Source organism: Salvia hispanica, chromosome 2 (assembly GCF_023119035.1).
Source record: "Salvia hispanica cultivar TCC Black 2014 chromosome 2, UniMelb_Shisp_WGS_1.0, whole genome shotgun sequence".
NCBI classification, from domain to species: Eukaryota; Viridiplantae; Streptophyta; class Magnoliopsida; order Lamiales; family Lamiaceae; genus Salvia; species Salvia hispanica.
In genome coordinates this window covers 2,578,861-2,602,035 of record NC_062966.1, presented here as the reverse complement: position 1 = coordinate 2,602,035, position 23,175 = coordinate 2,578,861, and the positions used below count along the sequence as shown (strand labels likewise).

The 23,175-nt window shown below is 34.8% G+C and overlaps 4 protein-coding genes across 8 annotated transcripts; all 4 read left to right on the top strand.

Annotated features, from left to right (window-relative positions):
* The first annotated feature begins 2,929 nt into the window (after positions 1 to 2,929).
* Positions 2,930 to 7,988, top strand: LOC125205777 (BRISC and BRCA1-A complex member 2-like). 5 transcript variants are annotated; one of them, XM_048104890.1, is made up of 13 exons: positions 2,943 to 3,116; positions 3,233 to 3,344; positions 3,437 to 3,611; positions 3,726 to 3,816; positions 4,935 to 4,997; positions 5,101 to 5,199; positions 5,723 to 5,853; positions 6,012 to 6,060; positions 6,150 to 6,239; positions 6,352 to 6,405; positions 7,278 to 7,343; positions 7,532 to 7,629; positions 7,710 to 7,988. In XM_048104890.1, the coding sequence occupies exons 1-13, from the start codon at positions 3,039 to 3,041 to the stop codon at positions 7,771 to 7,773; spliced, it is 1,170 nt and encodes a 389-aa protein (XP_047960847.1). In that variant the 5' UTR covers positions 2,943 to 3,038; the 3' UTR covers positions 7,774 to 7,988. The 5 variants fall into 5 exon arrangements, with proteins under 5 accessions (XP_047960851.1, XP_047960847.1, XP_047960848.1 ...); XM_048104891.1 differs by having other exon boundaries at positions 2,945 to 3,116; positions 3,257 to 3,344; XM_048104892.1 differs by having other exon boundaries at positions 2,945 to 3,116; positions 4,935 to 4,970.
* An 848-nt stretch (positions 7,989 to 8,836) lies between these two features.
* Positions 8,837 to 11,137, top strand: LOC125205776. The gene is made up of 6 exons (XM_048104889.1): positions 8,837 to 9,039; positions 9,252 to 9,687; positions 9,845 to 10,184; positions 10,262 to 10,360; positions 10,455 to 10,566; positions 10,825 to 11,137. The coding sequence occupies exons 1-6, from the start codon at positions 8,865 to 8,867 to the stop codon at positions 11,028 to 11,030; spliced, it is 1,368 nt and encodes a 455-aa protein (XP_047960846.1). The 5' UTR covers positions 8,837 to 8,864; the 3' UTR covers positions 11,031 to 11,137.
* Positions 11,138 to 14,949: 3,812 nt separating this feature from the next.
* LOC125206104 (COBRA-like protein 1) lies at positions 14,950 to 17,223 on the top strand. Its single transcript, XM_048105407.1, has 6 exons — positions 14,950 to 15,004; positions 15,082 to 15,161; positions 15,410 to 15,830; positions 15,919 to 16,078; positions 16,167 to 16,414; positions 16,774 to 17,223. Exons 1-6 carry the CDS (start codon positions 14,950 to 14,952, stop codon positions 17,085 to 17,087), a joined length of 1,278 nt encoding a protein of 425 aa, XP_047961364.1. The 3' UTR covers positions 17,088 to 17,223.
* A 1,510-nt stretch (positions 17,224 to 18,733) lies between these two features.
* On the top strand, positions 18,734 to 20,266 carry LOC125206103 (receptor kinase-like protein Xa21). Its single transcript, XM_048105406.1, has 3 exons — positions 18,734 to 19,435; positions 19,491 to 19,800; positions 19,893 to 20,266. Exons 1-3 carry the CDS (start codon positions 18,734 to 18,736, stop codon positions 20,264 to 20,266), a joined length of 1,386 nt encoding a protein of 461 aa, XP_047961363.1.
* The last annotated feature ends 2,909 nt before the right edge of the window (positions 20,267 to 23,175 follow it).

The window sequence follows — 23,175 nt, the reverse complement described above, 5'->3', positions numbered from 1 at the left end:
AAAGACTCATCTCTGTAATATTTTCTCTCTTACATTACACTCTCTCCATTTTAACTATTTATTACTCATTTTTTAAAAACGGATTCGAAAACAATACTATCCCACTACCTTGGGACGGATGAAATATCAAATTCCAGAAATTAGCTTGTGTTGTAGGTGAACGATTTCTCTCTATTATCTAAAAATTTAGGTGAAGAAGAGCAGAAGATGGGAAGAAAAAGTTCGGCAAACATTATCAGCAATAAGATGAACTGGTCGACGATAACCGTATAGAGTTTGAGAATGAGAGGACGACTAACAGAGCATACGACTGGGAAAATGTACATATTTATTAGTACAATTTATTTATTGTATTGATATATTATATTCCGTCCATTCCATAATTGATGGCATACTTGAGAAATGGTACGAGATTTTAGGAGGTGTTGTTTTGTGGGTTATGTGAGAGAGTTTTTTTCCAAGAAAAGGAAATGTTACATTTTTTGTGGGACAAACTAAAAAGGAAACTGTGAATCTATTATGGGACGAAGGGAGTACGTTTCATAAGAACTAATTTTTGTCCGCAGGAGCAGAGAGCAATTGGTTCCGGAGGGACAGATTTGTATGATTGGCCACCCACTATTGTCGTATAGTTGCCACACTTCTCAGGCACAAGTGTGAGGTCTTGGAAGGTGGACTTCTGGCAGGCAGATGATTAGGCCTTCCCTCTTAGCGGATCACTGCATACCCTTATTTAACATTCCTTACAATACTGACGGACCGAGATGTACGTGGCCCTTAGGGATTTCAACCATTTTGCATGATAATTACTACCACTGTGACATTATTCACATACTCATTAAACTAATAATACAAGTATCTTACTAAATGCGTCATAAGAACTTTCCTAAATTTTAATACGTATGTATCATGAAATTAAAACTACCACAATTGACATTTTATATGCCTAATTATTGATCAACCAGCTCCAATTATTAATAATTAAATTGTAAATGTGTTGTCTGTCCATTAACTTTTCGACATGCGTCAAAGACAGAAAATTCATAATTCTCTCATAAATAAAATTCTATTATTGATATGGAGTACCTCACGATTGAATCCCTCCATTCAGTTTTTAATTTTGCAGCATTTTGACATAAAGTATATCAATACCATAGCTGCCACCCAATTTATGTTCCTTTCATCAAACACATTTAGTTCTTTCGCTTGATATCCAACCAAATTTTTAACTACATTGACCTCTTTCTCATTCAAATTTTTTAAATATAGACTCTCCCAAAAGTGATAATGAAAAAAAAGTGCAGAGGATAAAGTGTGCAAGTGAATTTCATGTTCGAAATCATTAGAATTTATCCCGCATTTTTGCTTACAATACCCACCTCTATTCTCTTATGGTGAGGACAATTACAGAGAATAAATCGAGTTTTCCAAATGTATTAAGATTTTCCTTTATCTTTTATCTACTCAACTCATAGAATAAATACACGTATATGACTCTTCAAAAACTAAAGATTCACTCACTATATATGCCATTCGGATCAATTCGCTCGGATTGTCTGATTATTAAGGTCACAAATTTTAACACTAATCCTAAATGTTTGAATTTCAAGCTAGTCTATCGAGTCAAGCTCGAAAAAAATATGTATTTTTAACTAATAATACTATGATTTATTTATATAATAAATGAATACACACAAATGAGTGGCATTTCAAGTCAAACTATATCTAACTCATAGAGGAATGAGATATACTCTCCCGTCCAACAAAATTGATACTCTTTCTATAGAATTGAGGGCTATTTGATTTTTTTCAGAATATAAATTAAAGTCTAGAGCCATAGACTTACCAACTACTTACACCAACTCGTGAGATTAAGGTTAAATTGACTTTAGAATAGACTTTTCAATGCATCATTCTTTCTATTACTTTACTTTCTTTCCGCTTTAACTATTTATTACTCCATTTATCCCACTATAAGAGTCTCTTTCTTTTTTGGGATGTTCCGGTTACTTTTATTTTAAGCAAAAAAGTCTTCTCTCTTAGTACTTTATTTTCCACCCACTTTGTTCTTTTCACTCTTCTATTTTTCCCTCTCTCATTACTTTCCTCTCTATTTTAATTCTTTAAATATCAATATCTTAAATTTTGTGCCAAAATAAGTGACTCATTTATGGCGGGATGGAGGAAACATCATTTTCACGAAATATGTGCAGAAAAAAAGTGTATCATCTTTAGCTGGGAATGGGATGGAGCCACAGATATAGTAAGTACCTCACATTTCAAAATTACCACGGAACATTGGTGCTGCTAACATTTAAACAAATTCCCAATAACTACTTTTGTTGAAATACTTCCCCCGTCCCAATAAATATGAAACATTTGGTTTCCGGCACGGGATTTTATGCATTGTTATTTTGTGAGTAAATGAAGAGAGAGTAAAGTAAGAGAGATAAAAAAGTAGAGAAAGTGATGCTTTTATTTAAGGAAACGTTTCATTTATAGTGGGACAATCTAAAAAGGAAAACGTTGCATTTTTAGTGGGATAGAGGGAGCACTTATGAGTGTAAACATACAATAAATCAGCACCGAGTTCACATACTTTTTGATCAGTCAGTCTAGATTTTGGCATCGAAAATGCAATCTATGTATGGCAGAATCTGCTACAAAAGACAAAAACAATTAACATAATAACAAGATTCAAACTTTGAAATTGAGTAGCAAACAAACATTCTGATATCATCTCAATCAGATGACACTATATATCATCACACGTGAACAGTGTGTATCAGAATTAGGGGTGAAAATAATCAGAATTGGGATTGAAAAATTAGAATACTGTGAGGAAAGTAATAAGAAAAAAGAGATTAAAAATAAACTAATTCTAAAAAATTCACCTCGATACCATATTCTAAAAAGACATCATATTTAATCACCAATTTCAAAAGCGAATTTAATTCATTTTTCTGAAATCTCTTCTTCATCATCTTTCACTGGTTTGAACCTCAACTTCTAAGCTTTTCCGCTTTACCGCCGGAGCCATGGCGATTGATACCGTGCCGCCGCTCATCTCCGCACAAATCAATTACCTCCTCAGTCACTGCCCTTTCTCCGTCAAGGTACGCACCTTGTTGTTCTGAAAAACATAAATTTAAACCACTTTTCTCCATGTGTAGCTTTACCGTTTTTATCAGACGAATTTGATCACATTTCAATAAGTAAAGTCTTAATTCAGCTAGAAGATGAAATGACGTTGCAGGTTGAGCAAATGTGGTCGGGATGCAAAAACCCTAACTTTCTTGATCGCTTCACTCTAGCTATCCCCTACTGCCTTGACCACATAAAATGTGAGTGAGACTTATATTCCTTTATATTCTGCGTTTTCTGTGGCCTAATTTTGTTCACATTTGGAATTCTGAAATTTGATTGTTGAAATCAGGGGATGTTACATTCAATGCTATGTATCCGTTGGCCGCACCTGATGTGATATTTGGTCCTGAAGATGAAGGTTTCCAGCCGTATGCCGGTGGCGCTAGAAAATCTAGTAAAAATAGTTTGGCCAATTGGAACAGTAGGGATCCATCTCAGCTGCATTCTCTTATTGTTGAGCTAAGGTGATTGTTTTTTTTTTTTTGTTTACATCTGACTGAAATTCAAGGAGGATGATTAATTTCTTGGGTTATACTTATGAGGTGTTCGTCTCCTTTCTTTCTGAATTAATGTTGCAGGGATGCATATATGGAATACCAAAGGAGACGGATTGGTGAAGTTGATGATGAGAGAGTGAAATTCGAAATCAGTACGATGCTTTCGAGAGAGGTTAGTGTTAGTATATTTCGTTTTAGAGAGAAACGAATTACCATATGCAAGATTGCTGTCTGTTGTTTTCATATTTGCAAGCAGTGTCTGGTCTTTCTGATCTTCTGGTGCATTTAGTTTCTCTTTGTCTTCTAATTATGTAGCTCAAAGTTGTGTTATATTCTTGTGTCCTTCGATTTTCAGTTAGGAATTTGCATTAGATGATTCTGTAGTTACAGTCCCAATATCTCAGGACACATGCAATCATATATCCTTGTTATTAAGGACTATAATGAATTAATGATGCTTTAATGTTTTTTCCATGAGTACACACATCATGTTGCTTCACTGTATGTATGTCTTAACCTAGGATAGAGTCTTAATCATGTCTGTATCCTCAGAGTTTAGGCTTTTCCAATGCCTTGTCAACTTTATTAAGCTGCAGCTTGTTGTTCTGTAAATGCTAGATGCACAGTTGCGTTACTAAATTTCTTATTTTAGATCAATAAAGTACCATTTTATAAATTTCTTGCACCTTTTTTGAGTTAGAACTCACACAACCCCACTCACGCACACTGGGTGACGCCAACCCTAGACCTACTGGTTGGACTTTGGAGGGGACACTTCTTATCAACTTTCTACACAACATTGTCTGCACAGAAATCTTGTGTTGCAATTACAACAAAGCATTTGGCTTTTTTTGATTCCGAAATGTGGTATAATGTCTCTAATTCTTTCTTCCCAAATGTGTACTTACTTTAAACTAGGGCTGGAACTTTGCTGTCGGAGGACATTAGGTATTTAGGTGTCAGATTGGAAGTTACTAATCATGTCAGGTGAACAATTTTGTGAATAACTAATTTAAACCAACATTGCATAATTTTCTTTTAAATTTTCTGTGAAATTTTGTGTCTATAAGGATTAGTTCTTATGGCTCATGTTATATTTCTATACATGTACTGAAATTTTCATTTGTGTGTATCGGATAATTAGGATCTTAAGGAGCTCTCCATGAGTTGCTGATCTTTGTCTTAGAAACTGCTTCCTAATTGGTTTTTCATTCGAACATATCTCTCTTTTTTGTTTCTTGCAGCAGTTTCATGTCTCAATAAGTTCTGATAATCTGCATTCTTTTACAGGGAATTGAGATGTTTATGAGTTTAGGGACCGACAAGGTAACTGAAGATGATAAGTGTGTTTGGGTCCTACCATAACCTTTTCCCTTTCTTGTATAATTTGAGAATCTTAATTGATATATATCCTCTAACTTGGCTGGTGGCATTTTTGCCATTTGATGTAGTGTAGCCAGAGGAGGTTAAGTTTGCAGTGCCTTTACTGGATATGGACTTAAATAGATTGGTTGCAGGATCCACCTGGAGACATCCACAGAAAGTATACTTACAGGTTGGTACTGCAAAGTTGGTTGTCCTTAAGCCTCTTCCAAGTAGACGAAATGATGTGGTGCTTTGTAGTAATATCAGTTTCTTAATAACCTAAATGACATTGACATGATTAAGAAAAAAACGGACGAGATCGATGTCAGCATCCTCATTTTTGTCTTACTTAACGATGTTAAAGAAATTGGGGCAGAAAGAAAGGAAAATCCAGATAAGCACTCCACTATTGTTGGTGGAAAGAGTAGGGTTGGTAATAGTTAAACATGGTTTGTCCCAAGGTACGCAGTGGCTATGAATCAGCAATCAATGAAACAGTTAGAGCCTTTGAGCTATACTTCTAACTGACCCAGACCCACCCGCTATATCTTCTTTAATTATTTGACTGCTTATTACAATGATCTTTACTAACATAGCTTCAGGATACACAGTAGACGATGCAATTTACAATATTCACTTCATTGTTTTCCTTATACCAACTATATTCAATCATCTTCCATTTATTGACCAAGATTTATTCTATATGTTAATAGGTTATATTTCCTGTCGGTAAAAAGTATTCTTCTGTACCATCACCTCCACGTCTAAAGTTGATTTCTTCTCCGGAATTGAAAGCCTTGTTTTCTACTGAAGATTTGAAACTTCCTACTTGGATGGACGGGATGTAAGTTTTTGTTTCATTTGAATATATGTTCTTTTTAGTTAGATTCTTAGATTGGGTTTTGTATAAATGTCGTGTATGAAACACCGACATTTCCTTATTATACGTATGTGACCTTTGGGTGTCCTTTTTATCTATATGATCTATGTATACCGTTTCAGGTGCACAGCTGAATATCTTCCAAATTTGGAACAAATGCTGAACTCACAGGTTTGCTACAACTTTTCTATTTCTAATGTTTGATAACATAATTTAGTGCAAGCTAATATTAATAAATACTTCCCTTCTCACACTGACAGATTAAAGATGCAGTCTCATCCATTGAAATAAGAAGGAAGTTTATCCAGTCATTGGCACCTCATCTTGGAAGGCCAATAGAAGCTGATCCGGTTTGATTCTTTTACCTTGACCAATTTAACTTATATTGTTGGATTTTGTTTATAAGCGACTGATTTATGTTAATATAAAACTGATCAGCTCTGCTTTCATAATTCATACCAGGTCTTTTGCAGGAAAGCAACGTTCTTATGTTCATCTGGAGTGTTCACATTTCAGGTAGGATATTCTAGCTGACTCTATACTTTCTGTGTTGTGTTGCTTCTTTGACAATCCTAGTCCAATTCTCTGAGACTATGTTTCTACTAGTAATTACTACCAATCAAATTCTTCCATGTGCATTTTCAGTTATTATTTATATGTACTGAAGTCACGGTTCACATTTCTTTGGGGTAAATTGAACATATTTGGAGGATTGTTGGCTTTTATATCCCCCTTGCCTGATCTTTCACCAAGATACATGGATTGAAAACTTCACATCCTCAAAGGAATACCAGGAAGTGACTAGTCCTGTTTGATCAAAGTTGATGCAAAAACAATGTGTCTTTCTTCTCTAAATGACTTTACTATCTACGGAATGTCAGATCAAGACTTCTCATTTTCCTCATATTTTCTGTGTGTGATTTTTTCTCCCATTTTATGAGCCTTTTATTCATGCAATTTTTTCCTAACTTTTATATGAATCTATCATGATGCTTGTACTGATACTAAATTAATTGACATGATGAGTCTAGAGGAACAGGGCAATAATTGCGACGATTTCTAGCTTCTGCGACTCTCATTACAATGTGGTCATTTTCTAACTGAATTTTTCTAAAGGTTTGTACATTTTTGTTACAACTTTTCCTGCTGTTCGGCTTCTCCACTCCACCCACGGTTCAAACCTAGTTAACTTCAATGAACATGAAAAGGATTGGTCTCACTGCACTGAACACTTTTGTACATTTAATATGATTGTGGATGTTATACCACTACTTATGTTGGTCTTGATAAGTGATAAACCATTATGATTTGCTTGTTTGCTTGAAAACAGCCACACTAATTTACTCTACAGTGATGGACTTTTAATTCTTTGAACCTTTTCTTGTCAGGTTCATTTCACTCTCTCTCTTCAGTTCCCGAAGCAGCAGCCAGCTTTAGTACTTCAGAGTTCCCAGGCAAGAATCTTTCCAAACACAGCAAATCCTATTTTAGAGTATTTCCTTAGTTTAGCCCGACTGATTCTCCCGAGTTATGAAATCGACCTTAACCTTCTATGCATTTGTCATTTGGTAAAATCCAGTATTTGCCTATGCCATATCTCGCCCGTACTATAAATTGATGAAGTTAGCTTATGCATCTGCAGCATTTCAATTCACACGGGGCACCTGTCAAGTCACCTACTCTATCAGAATATCCATGGAGTCCTAGATGGAATCCATCCGAAAAGGCTGATCGGATCTTGTAAGTAGTGTTTTTGAGGAGGCGAAGAAAAGAATAACTCGAGTGTTCTTGATAACATTCCTGTGTATTTATTGTGGCAGTGACTTTCTGGCGGATGAGGCCTTGAATTTCAAGAAGTATTGCAATCAGTTGAATCAACAGTGAGGGGTGATACTCCATTCGCCTCTAGTTTTGAGCCTGCCTACCCGTTGAGGAGCCTTTTGCCACACACGCTCTTCCCTCGTCTCTGTTGCTTCATCAGCTGGTGATCCGATTGTAATATTCGTAATTATGTATCCTTGCTATAAGTATGCTTCCTATGTGCTCAAGACAAACACGGCCGTTTTGAAAGAAAAAGAGAACTATTTATCCCTTAGTAAGCAGTTGTCTTGAAGCTTTTTGCGTTTTGAGAAATTGACTTAGCCATATTTGGTTTAAGTAAATCTATCAATATACTCCCTCCGTCCTACTTAAAATGAAACATTTTGAAATCGGCACGAGATTTTATGTAGTGTTGTTTTGTGAGTTAATGAAGAGAGAGGAAAGTAAGAGAAATGAAAAAATAGAGAGAAAGTTGTTTTTATTTTAGGAAACGTTTTATTTTTAATGAGACAGTTAAAAAAGGAAAACGTTTCATTTTAAATGGGATAGAGCGAGTATAAGAAGCTAGTTTGAGAAATCTAGGCAATTGCCATATTTAAAAAAAAAAACACAGCAAATTAAAATTACTGTGGCAGACTGGCAGCTACAAATCTGCTTCTTTTCAATATTTTTGGTGAATGAAACATTACATGACTTTACTGTCAACTAAAAAAGAATAACCCACGTCTAAATAAACAGTCATCAAAAGATATTTTTATAGAAACGTACTCCTTCCGTCTCCTATATTTTGTCACCATTTGACCCAGCACGAGTTTTAAGAAATGTAATAGAAAGTGGATTGAAAAAGTTGATGACATGTGGATCTATTTTTATATATTAGTTTTATAATAAAATGTGAGTGATAATGAGTTAGTGGATTACGAGGTCAACTACAAAAAATGATAAAAATGAAGTTATAAATTTTTAAGAACGGATGAAAAACGAAGGGAGTAGATGACAAATTTTGAGGGAGGAGAGTATCAACTATCACGTTTTCGCCACATTCTGTATAGATATTTTTTATAATTGTACGTAGAATAGTTATGGGCCCACAGAAAATTAGATAGAGAAATGGGTGTGTTTGATGATCCATCCATCCCCCAATTTGATGTGTGATGAGTATTTGTGGAGTGCATTGGGAGTTCATTGTACCCAAATCACACAATCCAAAATCACTTGGCCATGTTTCTCACGCATTTACATTTACCTCCCAATATCCCATTTCCAAGGATAATTTTGTTATCAGAGCTTCTGCTGCTTCAGCTCCCCCATTTGGTGGTGATTATTCAGGTAAAATACTTTCATATTCAGACCCTATTCTATGGAATTCATGTTCTATATTGTTGAATGGGAGTATGTGATTTGTATAAAAATGTTGACGACTGAATTCAAGGATGATGAGAAAGAAGAAACCTAGTGATTGTTGAGTTTTGGAGTCTTGCTTGGAATTAATTACATGGTCACAAACCCTAGGAATTCTTCTAACACCTCATTTTTCACAGAGAAACCAACACAAAAAGCAAGAAGAATTGCTGGAATTGATCAGGATGAGATAGAGGATCCAACTAGTTTGGCTGATTCCGATAGTTGTTTCTGCACATTTAATGGGGTGCAAATACACCACAAGATCTGTGATTCAGAAGATACTTTGCAGGAAGGATTGGCTCCACATTCCTCTAACTATACGAAAAGGCTTACTTATCCTATGATTTTGTTGCACGGCTTTGGGGCCTCCGTCTATTCCTGGAGCCAAGTCATGAAACCTTTGGCAAAGCTAACTGCTTCTAAAGTTCTTGCATTTGATAGACCGGCCTTTGGATTGACCTCAAGAGTGGCTCCCTCATCTGCACCCTTGAATCCATACTCAATCATGTTCTCTGTGTTAGCAACAAAGTACTTCATCGACTTCTTGGCTGCAGATAAGGCCATCCTCGTGGGGTAGGTTATGTTTTCCAGTGCTTTGGTGAATACATACAAATTCTAGACATATTATGTGAAGTTACTATACTGTTATGAAAGATTGCATATGAGTTTTCTTCTTGGTAAGAAATGTTTTTGAATATTATTGTTTACACCAACACTTGAAGATTGGCAGGCACTCTGCTGGTGCACTTGTAGCTCTAAACACTTATTTTGAGGCGCCCGAGCGTGTGGCTGCTCTAATCCTTGTCGCTCCAGCAATACTTGCACCTTTTGCTATGAAGAGTGCTGTCAAAGAAAATCAAAAGGGAACTGATGATCAGAATCAGGGAATAAGCTCAGAGTCGAATATGAAGCGCAATTTTCTTTTCAGGCTTGGCAGAGTGTTATCAGGGCTCACTAAGTATATAATAGAGGCAATAATGCATGTCATAAAAGGGATGGGAGGCATGATAAACTCTCTCTATCAGAAAGCTCTTTCGGCAATCTTGCGCTCTGCATTTGGTGTAACTTTGGTAACCAACTTTTTGACTATATATATAATATAATGTAGGAATTGTATAGTCATTTTTTGCCCAAAATAATGTTTCAGATTAGGATGATAATTGATAAATTTGGCACACAAGCTGTTCGCTCTGCGTGGTATGATTCAAAACAAGTGTCTGATGATGTCTTACAAGGCTATACAAAAGTGAGTAGTTACGTCGTGCTGATTATCAACGAGACAAATGATTCCTAGTTTATTTTCGTTGTTGATCAAAGCCTGTGTCTTCTCATATTGGCAGCCGTTAAGGGTGAAAGGCTGGGACAGGGCGCTTGTGGAATACACAGTGGCGATGCTGACAGATTCCATGTCCAACTCAAACAACAAGAGGCTCAGCGAAATCTCGTGCCCAGGTTAAGATATAAATATAATTACTCTACTCTCTAAGCCTTATGATCTGCATACTCTCTCAGAAAGAAAAGGGTAAGGTGAACTTACAGATATTGTATGAGATATAAATTTTTTTCACAACCTTGGATGGGAATTCTACTTTTGGGTTAAATTTGCATGTAAACTGATTGAGTATAATTCTTGTTTAATAACTCAGCAATCGGTTAATTGCATTCAGTTTTTATAAATAGTTGATGGTGACTTCATATAATTTTTAACAGTTTTGATTGTAACGGGCGATGAGGATAAGCTTGTCCCATCGTGGAACTCCGAAAGGCTCTCACGAGCTATACCAGGATCTACCTTCGAATTAATCAAGAACTGTGGCCACTTGCCCCAAGAAGAAAAGGCGGAAGAATTTCTGTCTATCGTAGATAAATTCGTGCAACGAGTCTTTGGCGAGGCTCGTCTGCAAGCAGCGACCTAGAGGTTGGAATTCATTCAACTATATATCTATGGTCTTTAATTATAGTAGGAGTGCTTGATTCTTACTTGTTACTGCTAGTATTGAATGAAGTTCATATAATCTTGTCATTGTCGATTTATTATAATAAATCTTTGATTATTTATTAAAACTCGAGTTTCATTCATTACATGGGAAGTAGGAGCATATCAGTAATAATGAACAGATTACACAGAGAGAAGAGATATGTAATGGAATTAAGTTGAGCGGAATTTGAGCATGCTCAAGCTTGATTAGATTCATTCACTAAGTTGATCCTTGACCTTCATTAACTCAAGCTTAATCGAGAAATTTCGGAATATGGGTCTCAATTCGCTGACTTTTCAGTATTTAGGATAAAATTCGCGAACCTTTCATAATATGAGATCGGGGTATGCGAATTATTGGGAATAGGGTCTGAACTCTCTTCTGTTTCTCTCAAACACATACTTGTAGGCATGTGATTGTGAAATAGTAGAGATTTGTGATTAAAAAATCAGTTGTAATATCAAATATTACGAATTTTTATGGGGCAGTGGTGTTTATTGAGGCAATTAAATCCTATAACATGAGTTGAAGCAGTGTGTGGAGCTACTAGTTGACATCGTTTAAGAATTTATAGCCGCCGTCAAATTATTTATCAGGTAGCAACTACTGCTACATTTTTATGTTGAAAGAAAAAGTGCAAATTTAGGTTTTCTAAATTTTAAATTCATTAGGTTTGCAAATATGAGTTTTTTTTTAATACATTCGAAAAGAACGATTGCAAAAAGAAATTTTATGTAGGTTAGTTTGTCCATTCATAAATTTTTGTGAGTGAATCAATAAAAGAAGAAGTTAAAAAAACTCTTGTTCTAAAAAATTCGCGTGCGTAGATCTCATATTCTGAAAGGTCAACGAATTTAATCTTAAATTTTGAAAGGTTTGAGAATTGAGACCCATATTCATCGAAACATTTTCAGAAAATATTTCGATTTTGAGATATAAAATTACTAAATATTTTCTTTTAAAAATGTATTATTTTATTTGTTATAAAATGATATGTGCATTTATGTCTTACAACAAATATTTAGTATACCCATTAAAAGAGCTTTGTTTAAATGTTAGTATAAAATTTTAGAGAAGTTTTTACTATAGCTGAGATTTCGATTAAATTTTTTTAATGGGTTGAATTTTGAAAGACTTTACAAAATGTTTTAACTATAAACACCAACAATAATAATGTCAAATTTGCAGTTATTTTTCTGCTTGTTTTTTCAAAATTATGCTAGGACAAGATTTCGAGACGATGGTGCACTTTATAAAAGACCGGAGAACGACTATTGCCAAAGTTTCCCTAAATCTTGTCCAATGCTCCACTAAAATTATTTAGTAATATGCCAAAATCTTTGTATTTACCTATCTGAAAAGGTTATCAATTGAACAATTTTATTATAAAATGATCGAAAATTAGCTACAAACTTGACATGGTTATTCTTCTTCTTGTTGAATTTACTTAACAATCTCTTTATTTTAGTTGTTATCAATTGAACAATTTTTTGTTGTCTCTTCTCACTGCTTATTGTCCTTTTTTGTCTTTATTGTTGTTTGTGGGGCTTTTTGGTTTTGTTTTGAATTTTTTGTTTTTTCGGTTGATTGGGCGGGTGTGTTGGTTTTATGGCCATTGTCATGTTTTGTTGGTGGTCTGTTGAGTAGCTCTTAGTGTTGTTGTTTGACGCTTCTTTTGTTTGTGAGTTTTGTATGCTGGGCATGCTTGCTCGCCATTTTTAGCTTGAGCCTTTTTGATATATATAAAAAAATTAATTAAATAATTTTATTATAAAATGATCGAAAATTAGCTACAAACTTGACATTGTTATTCTTTTTCTTGTTGAATTTACCTAGCAATCTCTCTAATTCAGGTAATAATGGAAACATTTTTCGAGATTTATGCTATATAGAAAATTAAATCAAAGTTCAAATTATAATTAAACTTGTTTTCAAAATTCTGACTATAAAATAAAGTAAACTAAATTGAGATTACAAATTGATTTTTTCTCGAAGTTCAATTTATGGATTATAATTAACCATTCCAAAATTATGCATGGGATTTAAAGAAGTACTAACATAAAATCGAAGTAGCAGCGATTAAAATTTCTATCTTTGAGGTATAGTTTTTGTCATTTATTGAAGGCTAAAATAGTATCCATGCTGCTAAAGATCCGTTGAATATTCATAAAATAAAAAATAGTCCTACTATTCATTATTTTTAGTTACTTTTGTGTACTAAATTTATTCTTGTTGAATAAATATATAATGTCATAATATTATTTCCACTCGATGTAATGTACGAATATGTACAACAAATAAAATATAGAATGCCGAGTCAACTTGCCAAGAATGCTGGGTTTCTGGACAATTGGACCAAACCAGTAAACTTAGTTATCCATTTCTTTTATTTTTTTATATGTCGACCGGGGCCACTAATTTATTATCTATCCCTCCGTCTCTCATTAACTAAGTCTAGAACCAATTAACTTTATCATACGTCCTTAACTAATTTACTTTTTCTTATTTTTTACTCCCTCTGTCTCCATAATTTGTTACCATTTGACCCGACACGGGTTTTAAGAAATATAATAAAAAGTGAATTAAAAAAAGTTAATGATGTGTGAGTCCTACTTTTATATATTAATTTTATAATAAAGTGTGAGTGGAAATGAGTTAGTGAAATATGAGGTCCACTATAAAAATGGAAAAAATGAAAGATGACAAATTTTTAGGGACATACGAAAATGGAAATAAGTGACAAATTTTCAGGGACGGGGGGAGTACTATTTTTTATAATGGACCTCACATTTTACTAATTCATTCAACTCATATTTTATTATAAAATTAATAATATATAAAAGAATGACTCATATTTCATTAATTTTTTTCACCCACTTTTCACTACAATTCTTAAAACCCATGCAAAGTCAAATTGTGCCAATTAGTGGGGACGCTCCCTCCGTCCCACATAACTTTATTCAGTATTCCATTTTGGGTCGTTCCACATAATTTTACCCATTTCACTTTTATCATTTTTGGTAGTGGATCTCATATTCAACTAATTCATTCATACTCACATTTTATTATAAAACTACATACTTTAAAAGTAGGACCCACATCCCACCAACTTTTTCAACTCACTTTCCATTAGATTTCTTAAAACTCGTGTCGGGTCAAAGTGTCCCAAATTATGTGGGACGGAGGGAGTATTCCGATCAAAGTTATAATCCAATTTTCAGTTGTCACATGAACAACTTTTTTCTTTTCCAAATATACTGATTCAAAGTTGAATACAACAATTTCATGTTAGTACACATCATGCTTTGATATATGTTGTTGTTGGATTATGTAATAAAATTTCACCTCTCAAAATCTGGATATAACATTTTTGATTTTGAAAAACTACGTATTAAACTAAATGTATGGACAATCAAAATTGGAATAATATGTTGAGATAACCGGACGAAATGCTGCTGCCGAACGTGACATTGTGAATGTAAGAAGTTATTTATTAAGCTCAAATTAATGGAACATTTAATTCTAGTATTTTAAGTCAATTTTTTATCTGGAAATTTTGGCAAGATAGTGAAAAAGGACTAGTAGTAGTGCAAATTATTTATATAGTGTATGTTACTATAAGAGAATCAAGAATTTATAATATGTTGATACCTTTCATCTACTTATTTTGTCTCATGTTATTTACATAGATGTTTCCAACAATTTTGTCTCTATTTGACCATATCCAACTCTTCTTATATGATCTTAATGAAGCTCATCCTCGTCACTTGTGTTTGTTTTTGTTTGTTGATAAGGATCTTCGTTGTTTAGGGTGTTGTTTACATATCTAATTTTGCTCCCTTGACTCCATCCATCAATGCAACCTTACTTGTTGATGTTCATGTTGTTTGTTGCAGTTTCAAGAATTTCAGGCATCATACTCATAACTAGCTTTGTTTTGTTTATCTCAAATACAATTCTCTCTCCCCTGAGGTTTCTCTTGTTGCAGATTGCTACGACCCTTTGGATCCGAATGGAAACATCACGGTCACCTTCGACATATTCAACTATACCCAAGACGGCTATGTGGTTAGTCTGAAACCCGAAAGTTTTAATCTTTATTGTTTATGAACTAAATGGAGGTGTTGTTTATTTTTTTTTTCTCTTTTTATGGATTTTTTTTCCTTTAAATTTGCATGTTTATTGTTTCCTTCTTGGTATAGATGCATAGATAAGTTTATAAGTGCATAATGTTGATCACAAAACTACATGTGAAGTTCAACATAATCATGACTCTGATTTTGATTCTGATTCTGTTGTTATTTGGTGGTGTTGAGGCAAGGGTGACCATCCAAAACTACTATCAGTATCGCCACGTGGAGAAACCGGGTTGGAAACTCGGGTGGGCGTGGGCGAAGGACGAGGTTATTTGGGCCATTTCCGGGGCCGTTGCCACCAAACAAGGAGCCTGCAAGCCTTCCACAGATGTGAAGCCACATTGCTGCTCTCCACATCCACTGATAGCAGCAACAACTACCGAGGGTGGTCTCCTAGCCGCGTGGGCCATCAACCCTCACACGTCTTACTCGGCCTTCGACATCACAGTAGGCAATTTAGACCAAAACAGGACAGCCTACCGCCCGCCCCTTAATTTAACCCTAACGGCCCCCACATGGGGATATACTTGTGGCACACTTCAAGATGCTCTCCCCTCAATCTCCTTCGTCGCTGGGGTATTGAGGGAAGAGCAGGTTTTCAGTTAAGTGGTCAGAACCGAAGTTAGTTTAAAATATCACGAATCTCGGTTTTTTTGCTAGATTTTTAACAACCACTAGTGGCCTTTTAGGAACATGGAGATCAGAATGCACCTACTCAAGCTACATATCTAGCAAGGTACCAATTTGCTGCGTGTCCCTCTCGACGTTCTACAACCCGGATATCACATCGTGCCCCTCGTGCAGCTGCGGGTGTCGGGTAGCTGACCGGTCTTCGTACTCATGCATTAGGTGAAGGAAGCAAAACACAATTTTTTTTTTTGTGATTTGTGTTTCCATTACCTGATAATTGAAAAAATGTGAATTTTTGTTGATGAAGTGAAGGTGCAATCTCCTCAAATGTACAAGATGCTGAAATAGTTAGATGCACAGATCACATGTGCCCTCTCAGAGTCCATTGGCACATCAAGACCAACTATGTCACACACTGGAGAGTGAAACTAACTGTCTCTAACTACCATTATGGGAGGAACTACTCCAATTGGAACGTCGTCGTTCAACACCCCGGCTTCCGGGCGCCTTTCACTGCCCTGGAGTTTAACAACACCATGCTTTCAACCGTCCCAGGTACTCCTTTATACTCCACTCTAAGTGGAATATTTCTTATTCGGCACAAGAATATATGTAGTGTTGTTTTGTGAGTTCAGTTGAGAGAATAAAGTAAGAGATATGAAAAAAGTAGACAGAGTGATATTTCTATTTTAAGAAATATGTCATTTAGAGTGGGATATACTAAAAAGGAAAATGTGTCACCTAGAGTGGGAGCATCACGATAATAGCTTAGTAATTTATAGATTGTTATCCCTTTATTTACAGAGGGAGCATCAGGATAATAGCTTAGTAATTTATAGATTGTTATCCCTTTATTTTATTTAATAAAAAGTGGGTGGTAACTTAGAGTGATAAAAATGATTTGAGTTTTGCAGAGGATGCAGCTCTGTTTTGGGGAAAGGTCTTGCACAACACAGAACTACTGCAAGGCAATGAGTATGAAGTGGGATCAGTGACTACAGACATACTCTTGCAGAAAAATGCAGATGCATTCACACTAAGGAATGGTTGGGGGTTTCCAAGAAGGATATATTTCAATGGGGAGAACTGTCGGATGCCGCTTCCCGACATGTTCCCAATGTTGCCCAATGGGGGCTCGGGTCATCGTCCCGGGGGGCTGTTTTTGCTCAAAACATTGCTGTACTTGTCTTGCACTTGCATCATGTGGTGCAGATATATTTTGGTTTAGTACTTCAGCATATGTTGATGAGTTGATCATGCCATTATTTTGAGTAGAGCTAACTATGTAGTAGTATTATTACATATAGACTCTGGTTTGTGTTAAAATGACAACACCTCTTAAAGTGACACTTTGACACCACGTATCCAACAATATTATAAACGCTACACAGCAATAGTATAAACTGTCTAGCGTATTGGATATTGCTGGCCGAGAAAAAATTATTGTATAGTGTATTGAATATTGCTGGCCGAGAAAATTTATCTTTGAGCATTTTTTATGATTGTCATATGGCAGCTGATTATTCGTCCACGTGTACAAATAATTGGCTATGAATGGTGGTATGATGTTACTTTAAGAGGTGTTGTCATTTTAACACACCCTTATAGGCTCTGGTTCAATGTCTTCGTAAAAGATATTGTAGATTTTTTTTTTCTTATCATCAGATATTTCTATTTGAAGGTTTACATGCTCGTTTTCCCGCTAATGTGTACTTTTGGCGTCGAATTTCACAATAAGAATATCAATAAAAAAAGCGATACTGGTCGAAAATATTACTAACTTTGGAAAAAATTTAGATTTTTTCGCAAATTTTAAAAGTGATCTGGAAAAACATGAACTTTATGTTTTATACGAATTTTCCACTACAAGTCTTTCCTGCCATGGCAAATCAATATACAATCAATCCCTCAAACTTCTTTTAGGTTTGAATGTACCATTTGAGAAGGTAAATTTACCTTCAATTTAAACAAGTACTCCGAATAATTAATTTTAAAAAAAGTTAAATGAAAAATATAGTACTCCCTCCGTTAAAAAAAAATAGAGCACATTTACTATTTTTGACCTTCCACAAAAAATAGAGCACAATCATTTATGGAAAGTTTTCAACAAATAATAACCTTACACATCATTCCACTAACACTACTTCTCACTTACTTTACCAATTCTACATTAACACCGGTGCCATTCACCAATTGCTCTATTTTTTTGGACGGAGGAAGTACTATTTTAATTTAACTTTTTCCTTAAATGCTCCATTGAATTCCTTAGTGTCCACTATAGGCCGCCGCATGGCGCGGTGGTTATAGAGAGGGGGGGGAGCCGCGGCGGTGGAGGAACAGCCGCATACGCGGCGGGGTCGCGGCGGAGCCACGGCGGCCTATTGCACACCGTGAGACCGCCGCGGCTCCAATTTTCGGGTTTTTCCTATTCCTCAGTTTTTACTTCACACATCCACGTCACAATTCCAAAACCATATTTTCATATCTCTAGATTTATTTCACAATGCAAAACCACGACAGTGATTCCCCCGGCATCGGAGAATCGCACTACCCATGCAGCAGGTATCACAGCAGTGCATGCAAAAGCCGGATATGGGAGTTATTGGTGTGGCTGTGATGACTAGGCGGACAAGTTTTTTTTTGGCTGTGGCGTGGCTGTTCCACCTATTGTGGATACTCTAAAATCCTGTGCTATTATCAAAGTATGCCATCTATTATGAGACGGAGGGAGTATATACTATCACCTCTGTCCCGGCTAAGATGATACATTTTTTGGGCAGTACGAGATTTTAGGATTCTCTTAAAAGTTGTTTGAAAACCCCAACTTCTGATAGAATAGTACCGGTTAAGGTGTTGCGAGATAGGTTGAGTGCAATGGCAATGGAGGAGTTGCGTGATGCTCAGCTCGCTTTACCTAGGGAGAAATCTCTTCAAGGTGAGGTACCTGACAGTCTGAGGGCTTTGCGCGGTTTAGAATATTTGGATCTTTCCCGGAATAACCTTTCGGGGATGATTCCAAGATTTCTTGTCGAGTTTCGCTTGTTGTATCTCAACATTTCTTTCAATGAGCTGCAAGGTGAAGTCCCAAGTCTTGGAGTTTTCCAAAATGAAAGTGCAATCTCACTTAAAGGAAACCAAGGCTTGTGTGGAGGTATTGCAGCCCTAAACCTTCCTTCTTGTCCATCATCACCAAAATCAAAGAAGAAAGGTTTAGGTAAAATCTTGATCCCAACTGTTGCTGGAGCCCTATGCCTAGCGCTTGCAGCGTGCATATGCGTGATCATGTACAACCGACGAACATTTCAAATTGCTGGAAGCCCCATATTCCAAGTGCCAGGCTTTTTGAGGCTATCTTACGCAGATCTCTTGAGTGCCACAGATGGATTCTCAGAGACAAACCTACTTGGTGCAGGGAGATTTGGATCAGTATATAAAGGAACTATCAATGATGATGATGAGTGGACGAATGTTGTAGCAGTGAAGGTTCTAAATCTTAACTTAAAAGGAGCTTCTAAGAGTTTGGCAACAGAATGCAATGCATTGAGAAACATTAGACACAAAAATGTGCTCAAGATTGTGAGTGTGTGACAGCACTGATTTTCTAGTGAATGACATCAAAGCGGTGGTGTAGGAATTTATGGCCAACGGAAGCCTCGACAATAGGCTGCATTGCGATCCCGAGAATGAATACCGAGCTCTCAGTGCCATTCAAAGACTGAATATTGCAATTGATACTGCATCTGCAGTTGAGTACTTGCATTTTGGTACTGACTCCATAGTTATTCATGGAGATTTGAAGCCGAGTAACATTCTCTTGGATAAAGACATGGTCGCCAAAGTTGGTGATTTTAGTTTAGCCAAAATTGTTTCACAGAGCTTGCCATTCACGGAAGGAAGCAGTTCATCAGCAATAAAGGGTACCATAGGCTACATTGCTCCAGGTTTATTTCAATGTTTTAAACCGTTTCAATTGACAAGTTTTTTAATATATGCATATATTTAAGTCTGTCGTTTATGTATGTATTCTGTTTAGAGTATGGCATGAGCTACGTTGCATCAACACATGGGGATGTATACAGTTACGGAGTTCTAGTGCTTGAGATGTTCACAAACAGAAGGCCAACAAGTGATGCATTCGAAGGGTGTCTAAATCTCCAAGACTTCGTTAGCACAGCCTTGACAGGCCGTGTAACAGAAGTAGTGGATCCATTTCTGCACCAAGAACTTAATGTGGATGAAACATATTGGGATTGTATTGTTTCAATTCTAAGGATTGGAGTGAGATGCTCGAAGCAGCTTCCAAGAGATCGCATGTCGATGGCAGAGGTTGTTAATAACTTGAAAAAGATTAAAAAAGTGTTTCCAGTTTATAGAAATGGCAGAAATGTTGCTTCTTACCAACGTTGAAATTGATGTTAGTTTATATCTATTGGCAATATTTTCAGTTGTGATTGATGAGCAGCTGCTCCTTGTTTGTTGTAAAGGCAGTTCTGTTAACTCTCAATTTTATTCTTATGCTATGTCTCTCTTTTTTTTCTTTTTTCTTTTTAATTGTGATGTTAGGTCTATTTCTATAATCTTTAATATTTGCTATATACCCTATAAAAATGAAATGTTTTTCAATTTTCTAATTTAAAATATTTCTTAAAATAAAAACAACATCATTTTTATTTTTGCTTTTTTCATTTAATTTAGAAAACAGTAGTAATATATAAAATCTCGTGCCAATATAATAATTAGAGGAGTATTAAATATAACACATGAGTGAAAATTACGGGTCTAACATAAACAACATAGATAAGCTTGAAATAAGAGAATTTAGAAAAATACCGTGTGAATGTATTCAATATAGATCTGAATAAAATTAAAGAAGGGAAATGGGAAAACATGACACCCAGTCCCTCAATTAGGTCTGCTTATTCGGCCGGTTCCGGTCTAACCGGACCGGTTGACCGGTTAACCGGTTTTAAATTTTCATAAATTCAAGAACCGAAACCGGCCGGTTAAGAACCGGTCGATTCCGGTTCCGAACCGGAACCGATGTGTAATTTTAATCTGAATTTATTTATAATTTTAAATAGTTCAATACTAAAAAAATAATAATCCAACATTTAGAATTATAACAAATAATACCTAAAAATTAAAATAAATACACAAAATACAAACCAACAATACAATAATATTCATATATGGATAAGAGTGATGCAAGTGTAGTAGGTCGGGTCGGACTAGTTTATGTTAGCAATTTTTTACTAATACAAAAGTAGGAGTTCTAAACTTTAGCATTTTTAAAAAAAAAAATGAGTTTTAAAATTGAATTTCATTTTCCCTTTTTTGGCTAAACATAGTATTCATTGGAATTTCCAATACTAATTGATATTGTTGTGACTATTTGGTTTATATCGGAACACTTAATAAATTATTCACAAATATGTTAAAATCGTATGTTAAATGAATTGTTACATAAATTTGTAATAAATATATCATATGAAATGATATTGTATTTGTATAAGTTCTTTTGAAAACTAAAAACAAACTTATGATGTTCTACTTATTGTAGTTAGTTCATAAAAAATGGATTAGGGAAATAATTGTAGATTTAAAGTATCACAGATTAAACATTTAAATCTAAAAAACACTCAATATTTCAAACTATTTTACTTTAATTCAAAATTAATTCAATAAATTAGATCTTTTAGTATATTAAATTATAAAAAAATAAAATTGAATTATAATCCGGTTCCCGGTTAGGAACCGGTCGGGTTCCAGTTCCGAACCGGAACCGGTGTTATTTAAAAAGTTGGAACCGGTACCGGAACCGGAACCGGATTTTCCGGTTCTGGTTCCTCAATTAACCGATCGGTTCCGATTCCGATTCCGATTAACCGAGAACCGGAGAACCGTTTAAGCACCCCTACCCACAATGATTGAACCTAGAGTAATTACAATCAAAATTTGGTTTTCGAACTTATGCTATATCTTGGAAGAAATTAGTAAGTATATATAGCACGCAAGCTTGTCTTTATAAAAGGCTTCTCCCATTTTCTATTGGCTAATATTCTCAAAAGAGGTCGATTAATTGACGTGTTACTTGTGGGATTGTTAATTCATTTATTAAAAATAAAAATATTCTCGTTATGTTGTGCACGGTCATATTATATGCTGTTGACGCCAAAATATTTTAAGGCGTCTTTGTGACCTTTACTTTACAAAGATGTCTACGAACAACAGACTATTGAGTACTCCATTAAGTATGACAGTATGTACTATATTCTCCTCGATCCCTTAAAAATAAATCAAATTTATCATGTAGGATAATATTTAAAAATAAATTAATTCTATTTAAAGAAATATTTTTCTCTTATTGTGCGCTCATTCTTCACTAATAATACTCTAATAACTTTTTTTTATGTGGTGTAAATAACTTTTTCTTTCTATTATTCTATTATTTTTAATTATGTATTAAAATTCATATTGTTTTAAATGTTATTTATTTTTGAGGATAGAAAGATATTAAGGTATTTTATTTTATTTAAAAGAGAACGATCTATCTTATGAATAAAATATGGTGCTATGTACAGATGTGAAGTTGAAATAGACCAACATAATAAGATGGATATGACCAAATCGAAAGTGAGACTAATCCAACAGCTACTATTTGATTGGTTAAGTAATAAAATTAGATCGATTCAAATTCGCGCTCTAAAACCATTCAATTGGTTGATTATTTATCATCGGAATATTTTTTTTTGGTGGATGTGATATATAGTTAAGTTGATAGGATAGAGTATGGTTGAAATTTTCAATTCTTTAGTTATATTTATCTTTGGATTACTGAATTTTTAATACAATAAACTTAAAGGATTATGACTAAAATACTAAAAAAAGAAAAACACTTTTTTTTATAATTATTATAAACACATAAAAATAATTAAGTATACACTGTACAACTTTGGGGTGATAATATATTCATTTAACTGAGAGACTAGGGAGGGGCCGATATCTCCATCATGTGTCAAACCATAATAACTAAACATGATTATATTTTTATTAGTCATGACTTATCAATTAACTCAAACACCTCCCTGTCGATTATTTAATCATCGTCTAATTTTTTCAGTTTTATCCGAGTTAGACCAAATCAAGATAATAGATTTCATAGTTAACACGATATTTTAGAAATTATTAATTTATATAATTAATTGGAGAGAGGAGTGAATGTAAATATTAAATAAAGAGAGAAATACAATTAAATATTTAATTGGAAAAAGAAAAAAATGATTGTTTATTAATTAGGGAGAATAAGTCACCAAAAA

Excerpts from the sequence above, each read along its gene's own strand:
- LOC125205776 (XM_048104889.1), top strand. The coding sequence starts at position 8,865 with ATGAGTATTTGTGGAGTGCATTGGGAGTTCATTGTACCCAAATCACAC. Across the intron at positions 9,040-9,251 it reads ATTTGGTGGTGATTATTCAG|AGAAACCAACACAAAAAGCA; the intron begins GTAAAATACTTT and ends CATTTTTCACAG. Across the intron at positions 10,361-10,454 it reads TCTTACAAGGCTATACAAAA|CCGTTAAGGGTGAAAGGCTG; the intron begins GTGAGTAGTTAC and ends TCATATTGGCAG.
- LOC125205777 (XM_048104890.1), top strand. The coding sequence starts at position 3,039 with ATGGCGATTGATACCGTGCCGCCGCTCATCTCCGCACAAATCAATTAC. Across the intron at positions 3,612-3,725 it reads TCTCTTATTGTTGAGCTAAG|GGATGCATATATGGAATACC; the intron begins GTGATTGTTTTT and ends TTAATGTTGCAG. Across the intron at positions 7,630-7,709 it reads GAAAAGGCTGATCGGATCTT|TGACTTTCTGGCGGATGAGG; the intron begins GTAAGTAGTGTT and ends TTATTGTGGCAG.
- LOC125206103 (XM_048105406.1), top strand. The coding sequence starts at position 18,734 with ATGGCAATGGAGGAGTTGCGTGATGCTCAGCTCGCTTTACCTAGGGAG. Across the intron at positions 19,436-19,490 it reads ACAAAAATGTGCTCAAGATT|GAATTTATGGCCAACGGAAG; the intron begins GTGAGTGTGTGA and ends GCGGTGGTGTAG. Across the intron at positions 19,801-19,892 it reads CATAGGCTACATTGCTCCAG|AGTATGGCATGAGCTACGTT; the intron begins GTTTATTTCAAT and ends TATTCTGTTTAG.
- LOC125206104 (XM_048105407.1), top strand. The coding sequence starts at position 14,950 with ATGCAACCTTACTTGTTGATGTTCATGTTGTTTGTTGCAGTTTCAAGA. Across the intron at positions 15,005-15,081 it reads TGCAGTTTCAAGAATTTCAG|ATTGCTACGACCCTTTGGAT; the intron begins GCATCATACTCA and ends CTCTTGTTGCAG. Across the intron at positions 15,162-15,409 it reads ATACCCAAGACGGCTATGTG|GCAAGGGTGACCATCCAAAA; the intron begins GTTAGTCTGAAA and ends GGTGGTGTTGAG.